We start from the raw sequence: 15,798 nt of genomic DNA, 5'->3' as shown, positions 1-15,798 counted from the left end.
TCCGCACCTATGGGGTATCTTTTCCGGTACGTTTGCTTTTCAAAATAAAAGCTCACATCACGGCACATTCAGTCAAAGGTACCGGTATGAAATACTGATGAAAGTTGATAATATTGAATGTTAGCAGTTATTGATAAACACAATAAAATAGACCACAAGAGATAAAAAGGTGTGAAATGTGTTAATTTAATTTCAATTGTCTTTTTTTAATTGCAATTTTGCTAAATCTAAATGTATTTAAATAATATTTACAAAGAGCAGGGTAGAGTACAGTACATTCAAATGCAAGTATACACTGGTTGAAGGTCCATTATGTAATTTTTAATGAAATATAGTTTCTGCACTGAATCGATTTGTGGGACACTTCAGTTTAGTCCCACTTTTCCTCATCATAGGTCTTGTCTCCAGGACGGAACAGCTCTGTAAGAAACCATCAGTGATAGCAATGACTCAGATAAGCACTCAACTATTTTAGTCAAAACATTCCTTTAAAGAAATCAAGCTTAATGACAGTGAAATTTGATAAAACCAAACCTGTGAAATATTTGTGTCACTGGTCCTCCTCCTGAAGGTCCGATGTGTTTCATCCGCTCCTCCCATCCTTTAGTAGGACGACTAATTCTGGAGGAATCTTTGCTGACGTGACTGTCCACCTGAATTAAGAACAAATAAACATCAACCTTTTCCTAAACCAAAAACGCCATTTATATAACTTCAGATTATAATCTAATTCAGATGATATGAAATGATATTCTTGATGTTAATGATCCTGAGAGATCTTGTGATATATCACTTATTTATCAAATACACAACCCTTACCTTCTCCTTCAACTTAGCTGCAATTCTCATCTGTCTTTCCTTTTCTTCTTTTTCCCTCAGCTGTTTTGCCTGAAGCTTTGCCTCCACCTTGTGAAGATCCTGCAGAGAACCAGAAGGTGTGGTATTTTCTAAGTGTTTTTATTAATCCAATGATATAAAAATCCTAAAATACAACCAGATATTACAAAATCTGTGCTGGCCTTTTACCCTTTCACTAAAGCATTTGATTCCCTTTAATGCCTCCTTTCTCCTCTCCTCCAAAGCCCTTTGCTCTTCTTCTCTCCTTCTCCTTCCGTGTTCCTCCTCCTCCTCTCTCCTGAGTCTTAGGTGTTCCTCAATAGCAAGTTTTACTTCCCGCTGTCGGCGACGCTCCTCCTGATACACAGATACCCTTTCAATTGATGCAATTAGATATACTGTACCCTGGCATGTTTCTCTATGTATTTTTTTTAAATTTTCATGTTAAAAAATACATAAAACAAAGACAAACGAGCAAAATGTATACAGAAGGACCACCTTTTGACAAATAAATAAACAGGACTTTGAATCACTTCAAAGATACAGCTGCACAAAATCACCTTTGCCTGTCTACTTTTTTGTATCTCATCGGCCATTCTCTGCTCTTCTTCCTGTTGCCTTTTTCTTTCCTTCTCTTCTTTCCACTCCTTCAGTCTCAGGACTGCCTCCTTCTTCTCTTCCTCAGTTCTGTAAGACACGAGGATAATGGACAAACAACACATAAAAGTGGCAAAAACTAAACAGACATTATTCCTCTTTATTTAACATGGATAATTAAACATGTTGGGTGTTCATCAGGTCTGATGTTATGGTATGACTCTAGAGAGTATTTTACTCCTTTGGCCATGGAATAAATTCCATTCCGTTCCTGACTCACCTATGCAGATAGGTTTGGCTTTTGGCCTCTTGCTCTATCTTTTTTGCCTCCTCTGCCTCCTTCTGATTCTGTTTCCTGGTCTGGAGTTGCTGATGTTTACTGGATTTCCAACACTTAATAGCCTGGGAATGAGTGAAATATAAAGTGACATGTTTTTCTAAGCTGATGAAAGTCAAGACACAACAAGATTCTACCCACATTATAGTTAATATTTAACAGTTCATTATTTTTTTGAGAAACTAACTATCAACATTCAATACCTCTCTCTTTCTGTCCTGTAGATAGATCAGCTCTTGATGCCAGTCCTCATGTTGCTCTATCTCCTCCATCGTCTTAGTGGGTAGGTACAGTGTGGCCTCCTTCCTGTAAACATGTTGCCCTCTGTGCTTTGTCCAGACCTGGAATTCAAGCAGATTAGAGTAAGACAGAAAGGGATCATGGCTCAGTTCATCTGTCCGTTGATGTCTGCTGATGCCTGAAGCAAAAATATTCAACAATTAATCTGCAGGGGCCTGCAATTATTTGCAAGTGGAATGTGACAAGAAAGACATAAGTTTCCATCATTATAAATTACAGAATGGATACAGAATAACAATGAAGTCTTACTTTAAGGAAGGCTTGGTGGTCATCTTGATCCCAGCCCCCGTAAGTGCCACCAGACTTTTGTAGAAAAGCCTCCAGTGCTCTAATCTCTGCAGGAAGGTCTCTGTTCAACAGTTTGGTCTTATAGAAAAGATAATATCATGAATCAAGTGAAGCATTTTGTTTGATGCATATTTTAAAAATTTTTTTATTGGGAATAGATGAACGTTTTTTTATTGCTATAAAATAATTCAAACAATAAAACAGAAATTAACCGCAGTGTTATGATTTCAGAAAAAAGTAAAACGTTTTTTTTGACATTCTAATGTTAAGAGCTCAAACACAAAACAAAAAAATACAAGCAAGCAGAACAGGAGTGAAGACCTTTATGGTGGAACCTGAAGGTTGTTTGGGGACAGATTTGACAGCAAGGCTCCAGTTTTCAATCTTTTTCTCATAAGCAGTAATCTCCTGTCTGCATGTCCTCTCCTCATTCAAAAAATCCTCCAACCTGAGGAGTACAGAAACACAAAGAATGACTTTCCTTAACATTTTTAAGACAAAACATATGTTGAATCCCAATTTTGGAGCAAACACTGATAACTCTTTTATGTAAACACAGATATATATTTTTTCCTTGATTAAAAACACACTACTAGACTACTGTACAAATGCATTAATTGGGCTACATATTTATTGATTGCTCTTTATTAAATGTACTGTTCTATTGTTTACATGATTGTGCCTTCTATGTATGTATTTGATCAAAAACAAGCATTTCAAGAAGGATCAATCAATAGGTAACATGTTTAAGCTCATTTCATCCTATAGCAATTTATATTTTTCTGGTTTTTACATTTAATTTGCTTTTAGTTTGTTAATTATATCCCATTACCTTGACCGCTGTTCCTTTTTGAGAGTGTTGATGGAAGTCTCCACTTCTGACATTATCTCCTTCAGTCTTTCAATCACTACAAACCCAGGCAGAAATAGAAAAACATAATTTACAATCTGAGCCAAATCAACATGATACTAGTGGAGCTATGAAACTATCCAGACATAAAGAATGTTACAAGTACTAATCATGCCTAAATATCTCACCAAATGACTGAATTAACAAAAGGGTGATGCCACACCATTGTGTTACAGGTACTGTGAAGAATAATGGTGTATAAAACTCTTACTCTCTGGAGTTGGCTTCACATCAGCCAGCTGTCTCTGAAATCTCTTCACACCATGATGAATCTTCAGTAGCTGCTTCTGAAGATTCATCTCTACAGAAAAAATACCAAGGACATTGTGAAAAGCAGCGTTAAGGCTGGATGGGTTCTTTTCTTTCCTGTAATAACTCAAATGCTGGAGAGTAACCCAAGTGACGTCATCAGAAAAAGAACTCGAAGTACAAGAATGAAGTCAGGGAAGAAGGGTTTACATCAAATGGGAATACAATAATGCTTCATCTGCGTTGCCTTCCTACAATGAAATGTCGATGATAAAAATATTCAAAGGAAAGACTCACGCTCAACATTTTTTTCGTCTTCCAACATTATTCCATATTCTTCAAGTTCTCCAGAAATATCTGTCCAGGCATATTTTTTGCACTGGACAATCAATGTGTTGTCTTTTTCAAGTTTTTCAATCCTGAGAGGAAAAAAGAAGAAAAATTGAAATTTAAAATACACAACTTAACCAGGGAAACACAATCACATTAATAAAGTTCAAGAACTGACTTGATTTCTTACACTTGCTAATTGAGAGGTAGCATTAAAACAGCATGAACAAAAATTGAGTCTTAAGTTAATAACATTACACTTCAAAGAAAATGCGTAACGTGGATTGCTACTTCTCATAAGTGTGTGTAAAATTATTAGAATTAGCAATTACATTTAAATTCCACTTACTGCCTCCTGTTCGTTTGTGCTTCCCGGAAAAACTGCGCTGCTCTCAGCCTGGTCGGCTTGTGATCCACGCTGTTAGCGGTGACCGCGGATGATGAGCTGGGCCGCTGCAGAAGAGAGTCTCCCTCTCCCTGCGGTGTTGTTTAGTGAAAACATAATGGGAAGACAGGTTTTAGCGCGACCCACCACAACAACAACTTTAATGTTTGGCTTCTTCAAAGTCCTACCGGAAATAAACGCATCCATAGAAACCAGGTAACACTCATTTAGGGTAGCTAATTAGTGGCTAACAATGCTACAGGAAACTAGTGAACATTTTAAAAAAAAGTTAATAAAATGAAAGGCAAAGGTTAGCCGGATGGGTTGAGGCGTGTTTGTGGGGAACTAAAACATTATTAATGTTTGATCAAACCATGGCGCTGCAGTTGATTTCCTCTTAAATGTTAGCTAGACTTGATCAGGTAGCGAGCTCGGCGTTCAAATAAACGTCATTCCTTCATATCTCAAAACAAATGTAAAAATTTCTGTAACTTCTAAAACTTGTCAGTTTTAGAAAACATGCTTCTCTAAAAAAACAAAACAAAAAAAACATTTACCGATAGATTTTCCGCTGCGCTTTCGGTTGCTAGGGTGGCCATGTTTGAGGGAAAGTAAACTTTATTTAAACAGAACGTCGTACAATTGTAATTACAGTGTCTTAACAGCAGAGGACGCTGCAGATCATTGATTGATTGTATTACCGGCACTAGTTTGGTACTATGGAAATACTTTACCTATGGCAGTAGTTCGAAAGAATGAATAAGACTGGTGCCAGGAGCAAATTAGTTTCCATCACGTCTGGTGATCAGGAAATATGTCATACATTCATATTACTAGATTGTAACCATATCAGTTACACAACCGAAATGATTGTCTGTCACGATGACGTTATTTTATGGGAACCCATTCATTCCTTCCAACTTCTATTAAATGTCATTCAAATATTTATTTCCACATTATATTATCAATGTAAAATAAATGGCTGATGTCTCACGCATAATAAATGTAATGACCTGAGAGTTGTATCACTCTTGTCACCCAACTTTTGTTGGGAGACTCAATGCTAAAATAAAACTTACAAGTCAAAAATCCATAAAAATAAAAAGATCCACAAGCACTATATTTTAGTAAACAGGACACAAACAAACAGCAAATATGTACACCTATTTATGAAAGTACATCTACTTGAACAGGTCATGCTAACACTGCATAAAAATGTTGAAGTTCTGTTGAACTGCTAGTAATTAAGTCACCTAGTTGTTTTTCAATCAGGCTGCTTGGGTCTCAATATAAAGGGATGAGTCTGTGCCTGTGAAGCACCCTCTTATTTCTTTGACTCTTGAATGTTAGCTCCCACCAAAATTGCAAAACATGTCCACTTGATAGTAATCCACTTGATTTAAATTCCTTTCTTTTCCTGAGATACAAAACCATGTGTGGATCTAGCTGCACCTAGCTGTTTGGAGCTATGCATCTCACTCAGTCTTATAACTGGCATTGGCTATTTTTGTACCAGCCTTTTTATGATGGCCAGCAGCTATAATTATTATGAGAGCTGGCCAATAAAAGCAGAGATTAAAATAGAAACCTAAATCCATTATTGAGTGCAGATATTGGGGATGGTCTCTCCCATGTGTGCAGTGGCTGAGTTGTGATCGCAAAATAAATAGCAACCACTCTCCATAATGAAGAGCGTTGTAATTTCCAATCTTCACCATCAGCCAAGGGACTTGCATAATTTGATTGAAGAGGAAAATCTAGTGACCCTTATGCTAGCTGGCATAGCAAATTAGACAAAATATGCTTGTATGAAATAGAAGAAATCTACACAGAGCCTATTTGCATGCAAACATGTAAATACTAAGATTTAAATTCAGTTCAGCTCTGAAATGATAGTAGACAAAAAAACAAACAAACAAACAAACCATTTAAAGTCATATTAACCTTTTCTCACGGTCATCTTTATCGGATAGAGTAGGTGGTTTGGCTGTTATTGTGACAGATTGTATAAGTCTCAGATCAAACGGCAAGGCAACATTCGTGGATGAAGTTTTCAGGTCTTTTGCAAGAGTAAAATAACAGTTCCACAGTTTAGGTTTTTTTCCCCCAAACAACTATTTAATATGACTTTTTGATACTGAGTAAGTCAAATGTAGAGCAACCAATGCAGGCAAGAGGGAAAGTGGGGAGACAAACTTTGACTCCTTCTTAAGAGTTAACAACCTATTTGAAATGTTATGAGTCATTAACCCTGAGAAGTGGGAGGTCAGTTTCATGGGTGGAGGAACTCTGAGCTTCTCCCCTGCCTTGACGTCCTTATTTATGGCATCTGCCTCTGTGTTTATTGGTGTGGTTCCAGTGGTGGAGCCCTGGGTTGTTTTGGACTCTTACACCTCAGGTGACTTCTGACATGTAAGCCCTGCTGAGCAGTTGGATGTCAGCCTGTTTCTAAAAGGGGGTCTTTTCAGTCAGCATGCCTGCTTTTTACAGGGGTTAACTATGTGGACATATGAAATGCACATAAACAACGTCCACAGACAAAAGTTTATTCCCATAGAGACACACAGAAAAGCACACCCACTGAGAGGCCACACAATTTGTTCTGACACCTGACTAGTGCTGTAATTCTATATGGTGTTAAAAAGCAATAGGATCTGGCTTCATCCTGCTCATCTTGAGCCTGAGGCTCAGAAGGTGTGTGTGTGTGCGTGTGTGTGTGTGTGTGTGTGTGTGTGTGTGTGTGCGCGCGTGCGTGCGTGCGTGCGTGCGTGTGTGTGTGTGTAGATATCAGTAAAGAACTTGAACATGGCAGAGTTTGTGAAGGAAAAGGAAAAGTGATCAGACTAATTTCTTTTCCTGCTGTGCTTCAGGCTCAGACCCCCACTCTCTGTTGATGTTTGTGACATCAGCCCGTCACTGAAGTTACCTTTTTAGTCCAAGTGGAATTACCTCCTGCAAAATTTAGATGATTTTTAGATAATCTTTTAGATCATTTAGATGATCACATCGTACATAGAACTTGACTATTTTCCTGTATGGCTGCAGCCCTTACTTCATCTTGTACCTGTAATGTTTTAAAATACTATTGCGCTGACTTCGAAAATGCCTAAAGAAGTGTGGTGAAGGATTCTCAAATTGGATTTGTTTTAAGGTATGGAGTTTCAAGGCAAGCATTCGATACGACTGGTGAAAAGACAAACATTACAAAGTAGGACACACACAAACACCCCTGTCTGGCACTGCAACATGGACATTTCCCAGAGTTTACCACACTGATCCTCTGACCTTTCACCAGACACTAACAGCAGCCCAACATCTTCTTTTGCGCAGGCCTTCAGCATGGGAAAGCCTGAAATGAGTTGTATAAATACGAATATGCATGGAAATTATCTGCAGGTATGTGATGACTTTGTGGTTTTTGGATGTTGAATGTTGCAGCTTTAGAGATCCATTCAAAGTTAAGATAACTAGGATTCAAACATGACCTCACCTCATTACAAAACAATGCTTGAATCCAGAAGTGGGACATTTCTGTACCGTGAATAAAGGTGAATTGGTTAAAATTTTCTCATCCATCTATGCAAGCATATTTGTTTTTATATGCATCCCTGTGATCTACTGATGACTTACTCAACCCCTGTTGTTTGGGATGGGCTCCAACCCCCCCCCCACCCCCACACACACACACACACAGAACCCTGGAAGTTGTGTGTGTTAGACCTGAGATGAACCGAAGGATTGGATGTAAACTGTCTGTCACAAAATGCCAACTTCCCACCCTCCACTCCACAAAACCCTGCAAATGAAATGTGGTTCTATACATGGTGCTCAATGGAGCACATACTTTGTCCAAGGCTGTATAATCCCATACATCTCTACATCTTTCTTGGCCTATCACTCCATTCATACTTTTGCATAATGTTCCAACCCTAACCTTATCCAAAAAACACACAATCAGGGTGAAAACAATCTGCCCCATTTCCACACAGGGCTGTCGCACATGTCTGTATAAACATATAAGAGGTAGTCATTGTTCTTCTTCTGAGCCAACACGAGGGAGTCATACTACATTGACATCTGTGATCAACCACAATGTAACAAGGACGCTAAATGTTTTCATGCCATCTCGATGAGAACAAAGCGCTGCACGTCACAAACAAGGCCGACATTGCTGTGTTGTATATGTCACACCTCTTGCTTGTGGAATGCTGGCATGAAATCACATACTGGAAAGAAATGACATTGACATTTTGTTCAGTGTAAAGTCTGCCATGAAAAGGGTATTTATTATGGAACAATTATGCTATCTCTGTGTAAAAAGAGGAGGGGTAATCCTTTTGGTGCAAAGGGGAAAAAGAAATTGCCATGACAGTGATAATATCCTTTCTCTCTGCATCATAGTTATTTTTTATGACCAACCCATCTTTCCAAAGGTGAAATTCGGCTTGAGATCACTAACTTATCAGAAAAAAAAAGAATCAAATTCAAAATCCCCCATTTGGAGACAGACTGTAGTATATGGTTTTCCCCAAAGAGGAAGCGTATGAAAAACAAAACCTGTAAACCAAGACGTTGCTAACCCATGATTTTTTAAATTTTGATGATGAAATGTTAAGGAATAAAAATTTCCCATAGAAAACTATTTAACACTGAACAAAGATGTTTTCTTTCAGGACATCAACAAGGAGGAAAGTCTCCGTCCTCAAGTCACCCTGACCCAATACAGATGGGAAAGCAATGTCATCCCAAAGTATTTGGCTTCCTAAAATATCCACACTCTTGAGCATAGAGAATGATATTACAGTAAAATGATGTCTTGTCATCTTTTAAATGATGAGCATCAGCTGTGGCCTGGCCCTGAAGTATTCCACAGGTAGCTTTGTATCAACATGAGGAAAGAGAATTAAAACATAGAGCCTGGGTGTTCAAATCAATCAAATCAAATTAAATCAAATCAAGAGAGAGAGAGGATTAAAAAGAACATCTTTGGCACTGGTTGTTGAAATCATGCAAACAGTCGTGTTCTGCCTTGCAGCTCAGTAACTGACCACGTTCAGCCTCTCCCACCCTCTCTCTCTCTGCGTGTGTGTGTGTGTGTGTGTGTGTGTGTGTGTGTGTGTGTGTGTGTGTGTGTGTGTGTGTGTGTGTGTGTGTGAGAGAGAGAGAGAGAGAGAGAGAGAGAGTGCTAATGTTACAGATGACATGTGGGGCTTTAGAGGGCTTCATTGCAGGCATGCCACTCAGGGTTCACAGGGTGTGTGTGCATGTGAGTGTGTCTGTGTCTGTTTGTGTGCTGCTTAATGAGCAGGTCCTCTTCACACAGAACTCAGAGAGTTATTGAAGAATGAATCCCTCCGGCATCCCAACATTTTTAAGTGGTATGTAAGTCAGCATCAAATGGATATATTTCCAAAGATGTCTGCATGACCTTGCAAACCTTTCACCACTTATGATCCAGTTTATCGCCATAACGTTGCTGAGACATTTCAAGATGTCAGTATTTAGGCCTATGGTAGGAACAACGGATGTTCTGTGAGGTTGGATGTCAGGCCTCCAACTCCCAAAACTACCAAAATGGTTAGAAATGAGACTTTCCAACTCCTGGAGTACAGGAGGGTTAGTGTGAAATAAGTTTCATCGTGGAGCTCCTCTAGAGGTTGGGTCAGACATCAGGGCAGATGTATTCCACAGCTTCTTGTGGCATAGCAAATGTGAAGAACAAGTTCATTCCATTATTGCTACAATAACCTGTGGAACTTACCTATGTGTGGGATTCATCCTCCTTGTGCACACAAAGCCCAAATGTAGACTCTCATACGGGAAAAGTGTTCCATGCTTATCATTGTTCCATGCTTATCCCTTACCCCTTAACAAACAATCCAACAATCGGGACAGCAAGGATTACCTGCATTGTGTAGGTAAAACTTAAAGATGACTCAACAGCAAGCAAGAAAGAGCCGATTAAGGATATTAGTCTATTCTGAATTTAGAAGAAGAATCTATTCTGAATTTAAAACCACTTTCTTTTTGTGTACCTTTCAGCCCCAGCAGATCCTGTATCTGTAATTTTTTGAGGAGCCTTTGAACATTTTTAAGATTTTTTCATAGATTATTAACTTCTGACAAGCCTATGGAGGAAGAAATCTTTCAAAAGAGACATGTGAAGTCATGTTAAGCGCTCTGACTAACAGGATCATTGATGTCAAATTGGGATTTCTATTTTATATCCGCCACATAGGTAGATCAGATCTCATTCCGCTTGCTTTCCCACATCCATAACCTTCTCTTTTGTCTCTCTGTGGCAACAGAAAACAACTTAAGAGGACAGATATAACAGATGGTACCGATCAGTGCTATCATTTTGTTTGCTTTTGATTATTGTAAGTGGTTAAAGAAAATGCAACGTGTATAAGATGCCTCAAACACAAAACTCTGAATACATTTCATAGGATCGTCACTCAAGCAAAAAAGGAAAAGGAATGCAGGGAGCTAAATTAGGAGACAACAAAGAGAGATGTAGAGGCTTGGATTGAAGTATCAGCTCACTGAGATCATAGGTAATGGAAATCAGTAGGGTTCCTCTGGACACCAGAGCTCAGGACAAGAGCAAACACCATCGGCCCTGTGTGTCTGTGTGTGTGTGTGTGTGTGTGTGTGTGTGTGGGTGTGCGTGCGTGCGTGTGTGCGTGTCTGTGTGTGTGTGTGCATTTAGTCATGATTGTTCTCATATCTGCAACACTTAACTTACCCTGACCTACTTCCAGGGTAAAGTCAGGGTACCCTGAAAGTAGCACCTGACTAGGGCATAGCTTTGACCATTCAGGGTAGCTTTGACCATAGATCAAAGCTAGTGCATATGTACATCAAAGCACTAACTTTGATCTATGGTCTTACTCACACTGGCCGTCTCCTTTGTCTTTTTATCTTATCCGGTTCCTCAGTGTACAAAAGTTTAAATTTGACGCTTTGAAGCGGGATGTAACAACCATATAGTCAGTTTTGTTCTTCATTGCAGAGCCCCTGCAACACACTGGGGACAGGCATAATGCGTGGTGATTAGATATACAGTAAAAGGAAAAGGAGGATTCTTGTCAAAAGAGCGTAGGCGAATCTCATGAGTCAGTGTTGCTTTGTGGCAGATGGCTTGGCATTGGCAACAAGTGTGGGCTCAGCTAAACATTTAGATGGATCAAGGGGAACTGCTGTTGTTCAAATTTCATTTGGAGTGAGGAAACTAAAGGCATTTTTAACTTGATCTCACATGAAACAAAAATTCCTCTGAACGTGTTGGAAAGAGAATAATTCAAAGTAACAAATACAGAGCATGAGAAATGGTGTGAGCTGCTCGAGCATCCTCGACTGTGATATTTAGTTCCTGCATCTAAATCTGTCTGCCAAACACCAGTTGTGTTAAGTAAATGGTAATAACACTGTGACTTGTCTTTAAAGTTTGACTGCATACCTAACCTGAGGCTGCAGGAACAAATGCAGGCTGGAATGTATGTGGCCCTATTCCCCAAACTGTCAGCTATCCAATAATGCCAACAATTAAGAGTTTATAAAACTAACAAGAAGCCGGTGTGTGCTTGTTTGGTATTATGCATGCATACTCTTATCATGTCATGTAAGATCTGCAACTGAACACAATCAATCAATGTATTTATAAGAGCATAAGGGTGGGTGTGGCCCAAAAGAACATCAACACTGATTGGCTGTTTGGTGGATTTATTTATTATTCCTATTTAGTCACTGCTACTCCTTAGCTTCAGTTACTGTCAAGTCCACAGTTTAAAGAGGATCTGACGTGTGTGTGTTTGTGCTGTTTGCATATGTTTGTGTTAAATATGTATGTTTGTTGACATTATCACTGCTGTGTCAGTGTGTGTGTGTGTGTGTGTGTGTGTGTGTGTGTGTGTGTGTGTGCGCGTGAGTGCGTGCGTGTGTGTGTGTGTGTGAGTCTCCATCTATTTATATGAGTGTTGCTTTGACAGCTGACTCAAAGTGAATAGCTTGGTACCAGTTAGTTCTCTCTCTCTCTCACACACACACACACACACACACACACACACACACACACACACACACACACACACACACACACATGCACGCACGCACACACACACTCACACATGTTAGCAGCCCCCTGATCTTAACATGAAGGCTGCACTGTGTGTTTGTGAGGCAGAAGAAGGAGCCAGGCAGAGACAGTGGTGTCCAGTCCAGACTGGTATCACATGCAGTCCCCAGTGATCCCCATGTTAATACTCCCTCCATCTATTTTAGCCACAGGGTCTCTTATGTAATCGGTCACGTTTTTCAAACGGCACTTTCCCAGTCATCACCTTCTTTTTTTATATTCAGCAGGTGCTCATCTAATCAGTGCTCTGGTCAGTCCTGAGGTTGACGGATTTATTGTAAGGGTTAAACGGAATTAAAGATGTAAAAATGTTTTAAAAATGCAACAAGTTCAACCAGTGTTCACACCAGTGTCTTAGAAATCACTTAAAAGCTGTGGGTCAAGGTCTTCATTTGAAATGAAGCAATGGTCTATATTTCAGAGGACATTATGCAAAGAACAGCATACAGCACTGAAACATCAGGATTTATTTTAAGTTATAAAAAATATATTTAAAAAATAAAACCCAGGCATTTGATCATAATTTTCTACCATGATTGGATCCAGATCCAGATCCAGATCCTAATCTATTCTGGGAGACAATATGTACAACATGTACCAGTCACAGGACACTAATATAAAAGAGAAACATGGTGCTGGCACCAATATGTAGCTGAGATGATGCAGATCCAGAACCACTCCATCATGTTATTTGTGTGTGAAAGGTAATTAACTTTTTTTCTTATTATTAAAGGTAATTAATTAGATGACAAATAGATCTGATTCCACTATTATAGAGAATTACTTGTCAATAACTCTTAAACTGGTACGGTACGTGGTTTCTATTCTTTGTTGAAATCCACTTGATTGGTCAAATCTGAATGAATTCTGACATCATAGTGAAACAGGTCCACTACTATTTTTAAGTAAAAAATAGTAAAGTCATGGCAATAGCCTATAATGCTGAATCAGCAAGTTACCTAACATACAGTAACCCTCACTCTAATTAAAAGCTGCATACTAGTTATATTGAAGTCATCCATCCATGGAATCACAGAAAAGCCAATTTTTAAAAGCGGATTTTTAAGATTATAAATAAACACTCAACAGACTTTTTTTGTTTGTTTGTAATTTGTAATTACACAAGTTGTACAAAGTATAGATGAAAAGCATTCAAAGAAACAACAGGTCTTAACTTGCATTCGTAAATGTCCTGCTGTGCTGCTGCTCACGGGAATGTTCGCCGCTTTACTCTGACTCTCTTTCATAGCAGTAAAACGTCAGTGGGCCGAAATAGATTAAGTGGCCCACAGACAGACAGAAGCACAGGGAAGGCAAATGTGTCTGGTAAATGAGGTGAATTCACCTATAGGTACTCACAGACGAGTGAAGGTGTTAAATGTGGGACAGCTTGCCAACAGGGCATTATTCTGCCCTAAATATAGACGGGACAGAAGTAGGCTGAGCTAATAGAGCTGCCGAGAGGGCACAAAAATGAGCCGTAATGGTGAGCCTCATGTACAGTAAGTGAGTGATTTTGCATCCACAATTGTCTTGAGGTTTTCTTGATCCACTTGCTTTGTAGTCGTTGACTTTGTCTGAACTTTTATTACATCCCGCTTCAAAGCGGTGATGAATTGTAATTGACAGTGTTCGTTCATTCGTCCGTTCGTACGTCCACCAAATATCTTTGCAACCGTTGCAGATAGAAAGATGAAACAAAAGCAAAATGAGATGATGACCTGGACCTTGAGAAAACTATTTCAAGGTCAAATTTCAACTTTTGTACACTCAGGAACCAGATAAGATAGAAAGACGAGGGAGAAGGCCAGTGTGAGTAAGACCGTAGACCAATCTAGTGCTTTGATCAATGACAGTATGTCAGAGTACTAGCTTTGATCTTTGATCTATGAAAGTAGGTCACGGGAAAATTTAATTTACCCTAGCTTTCTTGTGCTAAATTATCAAAATCTGTTTATCACATCTTTGTTAAATATAGCAAAATTAAATACGAATTCCGTCTTCCACAGAAAAAACAAAAAACCTTTTTCAGTGCTCTTAAGGTTTCTGGCTTGATAAAAGACTGGAACCTAATCCTGGCCACCTCCCGGTTGGGATTCAATGTGCAACTCAAAAATCTATCCCCTCCTCTGCTCAGCTGACAACTGTTTTTTTCTATTCCAAACTATATAAAAGAGATGTGGAGTAGTTATTGTTCAGATGAAGATACTCTTTGAGATTGCGCCATTGGAACAGATCCTACTCTGGTAATCAGGGCACAGCTCCTGGTTCGGTAGAGGCAGAGGACATGTCTGCAACACGCAGTCACCTTCCTTTTGAGTCGCAGAGCCCAGGGCAGCTGCACTCATTTCTCTCATGTGGCAGCTCTGTTAATGTTTCCCTCATTATGTCAATGTCTAGTTTGACGCAGGGCTTATGGCTTTCTGAACCTCCAGAGCAGGTTTAAAGGAGAGCTGCGCTGCATGAAGAATTACACTTTACTATGTGCACTGACAGGCCTCGACTTGAGCCAAGCAGAGACCCAGAAACACCAGAAGACGTATACTGACATTCCAGCTGGTGAATTTAAAACAACGGAGACGATACGTGGGTCTGAGATAAGACTGGCATCAGATTGATTTTCCAGTTGACAAAAGTTTCCATTGATATATTAATCTTCCAGTTAGGCACAAATTAATAATGCTGACTCACGTCATAAATCAGTAATTTCAGCAGGTAATTCTGGGAGCAGTCATGATAAAGCAAAGTTCAGACACACCCCAGAGGCGCCCTGTGAGTAAACCACATCTTTGCGTCTTTGTCCCTTTCTGTTACCAACTGGTTCTCTACTGGTTAGGTGAGCTGTCTGGGAACACAAAGAAACTTGTAGAAGCCTTAGAATTTCTTGTGAGTTGTAGTCCTCAGAGGTTAATCATACTTGTATGGAAATACCAAAATAGTTTCTTGTGTTGCTATGAGACTTCAGGATGCCGGTAATTAAAATAAGAAACATCTAACCAAACCTGTTCTGTTCCACCTGTGCTTCTTGGTGCACAAGCTTACAGTTATTGAAACTCAGTCAGACAAGAATTTCCCTTTCAATGCTTTGTCAAGTCCTGGAAGTGACTCATCGTAGGATATTCAAATAAGTGTGACATTTTGGGACCGGCTGCTGTCGCTGCAGAGGAAACAGGTGGCGATATCCTTGGATGTTTTTTTTTTCTTCCCACCCTCCCTTCTTTCTTGTTGAGTAATTGATGCAATTTGTTTCATTCATGTAATAGTTCATTCCCAGGATACACTTCACAGAAATCTCCTCTCGTGGGTGGAAAAAAAAAAATCAGATTTAAATTTGCATTTCAATTTATTGTAATCAAGTCGATACTTGACTTTTGGCAAGAGGTTGCTTCGTCATTAAGTTTCCGGATAACAGTTCTGCCATCCTTTCA

At 39.3% G+C, this 15,798-nt stretch overlaps 1 protein-coding gene across 2 annotated transcripts; it reads right to left on the bottom strand.

Moving 5' to 3' along the window:
- Window positions 1–179: 179 nt before the first annotated feature.
- Window positions 180–4,851, bottom strand: LOC137592855 (coiled-coil domain-containing protein 112). Of its 2 annotated transcripts, none has more exons than XM_068311315.1 (14): window positions 4,791–4,851; window positions 4,198–4,325; window positions 3,816–3,937; window positions 3,481–3,570; window positions 3,192–3,267; window positions 2,681–2,807; window positions 2,321–2,437; window positions 1,975–2,112; window positions 1,715–1,836; window positions 1,398–1,524; window positions 1,027–1,194; window positions 820–918; window positions 535–653; window positions 180–420 (listed from the first exon to the last, which is right to left on the bottom strand). In XM_068311315.1, exons 1-14 carry the CDS (start codon window positions 4,830–4,832, stop codon window positions 390–392), a joined length of 1,506 nt encoding a protein of 501 aa, XP_068167416.1. In that variant the 5' UTR covers window positions 4,833–4,851; the 3' UTR covers window positions 180–389. The 2 variants fall into 2 exon arrangements, with proteins under 2 accessions (XP_068167416.1, XP_068167417.1); XM_068311316.1 differs by lacking the exon at window positions 4,791–4,851 and adding an exon at window positions 4,422–4,763.
- Between the last annotated feature and the right edge of the window lie 10,947 nt (window positions 4,852–15,798).

The sequence above is a fragment of the Antennarius striatus genome, chromosome 3 (genome assembly GCF_040054535.1).
Source record: "Antennarius striatus isolate MH-2024 chromosome 3, ASM4005453v1, whole genome shotgun sequence".
In the NCBI taxonomy this organism is placed as follows: Eukaryota; Metazoa; Chordata; class Actinopteri; order Lophiiformes; family Antennariidae; genus Antennarius; species Antennarius striatus.
This window is presented reverse-complemented; position numbering and strand designations above follow the sequence as displayed.

Coding starts and splice junctions, on each gene's coding strand:
- LOC137592855 (XM_068311315.1), bottom strand. CDS start 4,832: ATGGCCACCCTAGCAACCGAAAGCGCAGCGGAAAATCTATCG. Junction 3,571..3,815: donor AGACGAAAAAAATGTTGAGC/GTGAGTCTTTCC, acceptor TTTTTTCTGTAG/AGATGAATCTTCAGAAGCAG. Junction 1,195..1,397: donor AAAAAAGTAGACAGGCAAAG/GTGATTTTGTGC, acceptor TCTGTGTATCAG/GAGGAGCGTCGCCGACAGCG.